Source organism: Erythrolamprus reginae, chromosome 7 (genome assembly GCF_031021105.1).
Source record: "Erythrolamprus reginae isolate rEryReg1 chromosome 7, rEryReg1.hap1, whole genome shotgun sequence".
In the NCBI taxonomy this organism is placed as follows: Eukaryota; Metazoa; Chordata; class Lepidosauria; order Squamata; family Dipsadidae; genus Erythrolamprus; species Erythrolamprus reginae.
This window is the reverse complement of record NC_091956.1, coordinates 2,495,633-2,497,485: the sequence shown is the minus strand read 5'-3', so window position 1 is coordinate 2,497,485 and position 1,853 is coordinate 2,495,633. Positions and strand designations below refer to the sequence as shown.

The window sequence follows — 1,853 nt, the reverse complement described above, 5'->3', positions numbered from 1 at the left end:
GATTTATCTACCACGTCTGCTGGAAGTTTGTTCCAAGGATCTACTACTCTTTTAGTGAAATAATATTTTCTCATGTTACTTTTGATCTTTCCCCCACCTAACTTCAGATTGTGTCCCCTTGTTCTTGTGTTCAGTTTCCTATTAAAAACACTTCCCTCCTGAACCTTATTGAACCCTTTGACATATTTAAATGTTTCAAGCGATAGTAATCAGATAGATAGATAGATAGATAGATAGATAGATAGATAGATAGATAGATACACACATAGAGAGCACTAGGAAACATGATCACAACCACAATCCCCCTCCTCCTCCTCTCTGCAAACTTCACTCCCTCCTACCACTGATGATGTTACCTAGCTGGGTCATGAAATGTCTACAAGAAGACCACCAAGCTCAGAGAGCACCAAGGACCCCACAGTCCTTCCTCCTCCTCCTCCTCTATGCAAACCCCACTCTCTTCTAGCACTGATGATGTTCTCTAGTTGGATCATGAAACGTCAAGGGGTCAATAAGGACCCCACAGTCCTAAAGAAGGAAGGACAATTTAAAAAACCTACTAAGTATTCAATAAATACTGCATAAATGTACTACCCCCCTCTGCGTCCCCCCACCCCGTGGGGGCAGCAGCCCATCACTGCTTCCACCCTAAAGCCACATCCCCTCCCCTCCCTCCCCCCATTTCCTCAATGCTAGCCAGGTACCTTTGCTGTCTCGTGGGGTCTCAGTGGAGACCCTGACCCTTGTGGCGCCGCTGGGGGACGGTGGCCCCTCCCGATCGTCTCCAGCCCTGGGCAGAGTTGTCGAGTTCATGGGGGGCTCCATGGTCCCCAGGGCCTTTTCTTCTCTGGCCCCGGCTGTGGGAAGCAGAGGGGAGACCAGCTGGGGCACGGATGTGGTCCAGTTGACTTTGGGGTCGTCAAGCATCTCCTGGGAAGGTCCAGGGGTGACCGGAAGGGAGCGTCCCACTGCAGAGGGGAGCCCAGTGAGGAGGGAAAGGGCCAGGAGAGTGGGGGAGACCCACAGCATGATGGGTGAGCAGGACGGAGCCCCACAGATCTGCAGCCTGGGTCCCGCAGGTTGGGTCTTCTGTGGCGGCTTCTCCCTGGGACGCTTAGAAGCTTATAAAGCATCCTCCGCTTGCATTCCTGACCCTTTCCATGCGCCTACCGCATTGTCTGGAATAGCTGGGACCCCTTAAAAAAAAACATCACACAAACACACAAACACCAAGACACGTACACAGATATAGCAACAGGCAAAGAGGGCCTTCTCCCCTCCCCCTTGGCTTCAGTTGACTTGTTCCATTTGTTCTCCCAGTGGGACCCACAACCCCTCCCCTTCTCACCCCCATTTTTGGGAATTTGCATTAGAAATTTGGCTTGGAGGTTCTCTTCTCTCTTCTCTTCTCTCTTCTCTTCCTCTTCCTCTCCTTTCCTCCTTCTTCTCTTCTTTTCCTCTCCTTTCCTCCTTCTTCTCTTCTCTCCCTCTTCTCTCCCTCTCCTTTCCTCCTTCTTCCTCTTCCTCTCCTTTCCTCCTTCTTCTCTTCTTTTCCTCTTCCTCTCCTTTCCTCCTTCTTCTCTTCCTCTTCCTCTCCTTTCCTCCTTCTTCTCTTCTCTCCTCTCCTTTTCTCCTTCTTCTCTTCTCTTCCCCTCCCCCTCCTCCTTCCCCCTTTCTCTTCTTTCTCGTCTTCTCTTCTTTCCTCCTTCTTCTCTTCTCCTCTTCTTTCCTCTCTTTTCCTCCTTCCCCTTTTCTCTTCTCCTCTCCTCTTACTTCCTCCTTCCCCTTTTCTCCTCTCCTCTCCTCTTATTTCCTCCTTCCCCTGTTCATTTCTCCTTCCCCTTTTCTCTTCT

The 1,853-nt window shown here is 50.5% G+C and overlaps 1 protein-coding gene across 1 annotated transcript in view; it reads right to left on the bottom strand.

The window, feature by feature from the left end:
* CPXM1 (carboxypeptidase X, M14 family member 1) overlaps nucleotides 1–1,184 on the bottom strand; it is a 32,064-nt gene extending 30,880 nt beyond the window's left edge. The window contains exon 1 of the mRNA XM_070756830.1: nucleotides 705–1,184. Within this exon, the coding sequence (XP_070612931.1) occupies nucleotides 705–1,029 (325 nt within the window). The 5' untranslated portion in view covers nucleotides 1,030–1,184. The remainder of the gene's footprint in view (nucleotides 1–704) is intronic.
* Between the last annotated feature and the right edge of the window lie 669 nt (nucleotides 1,185–1,853).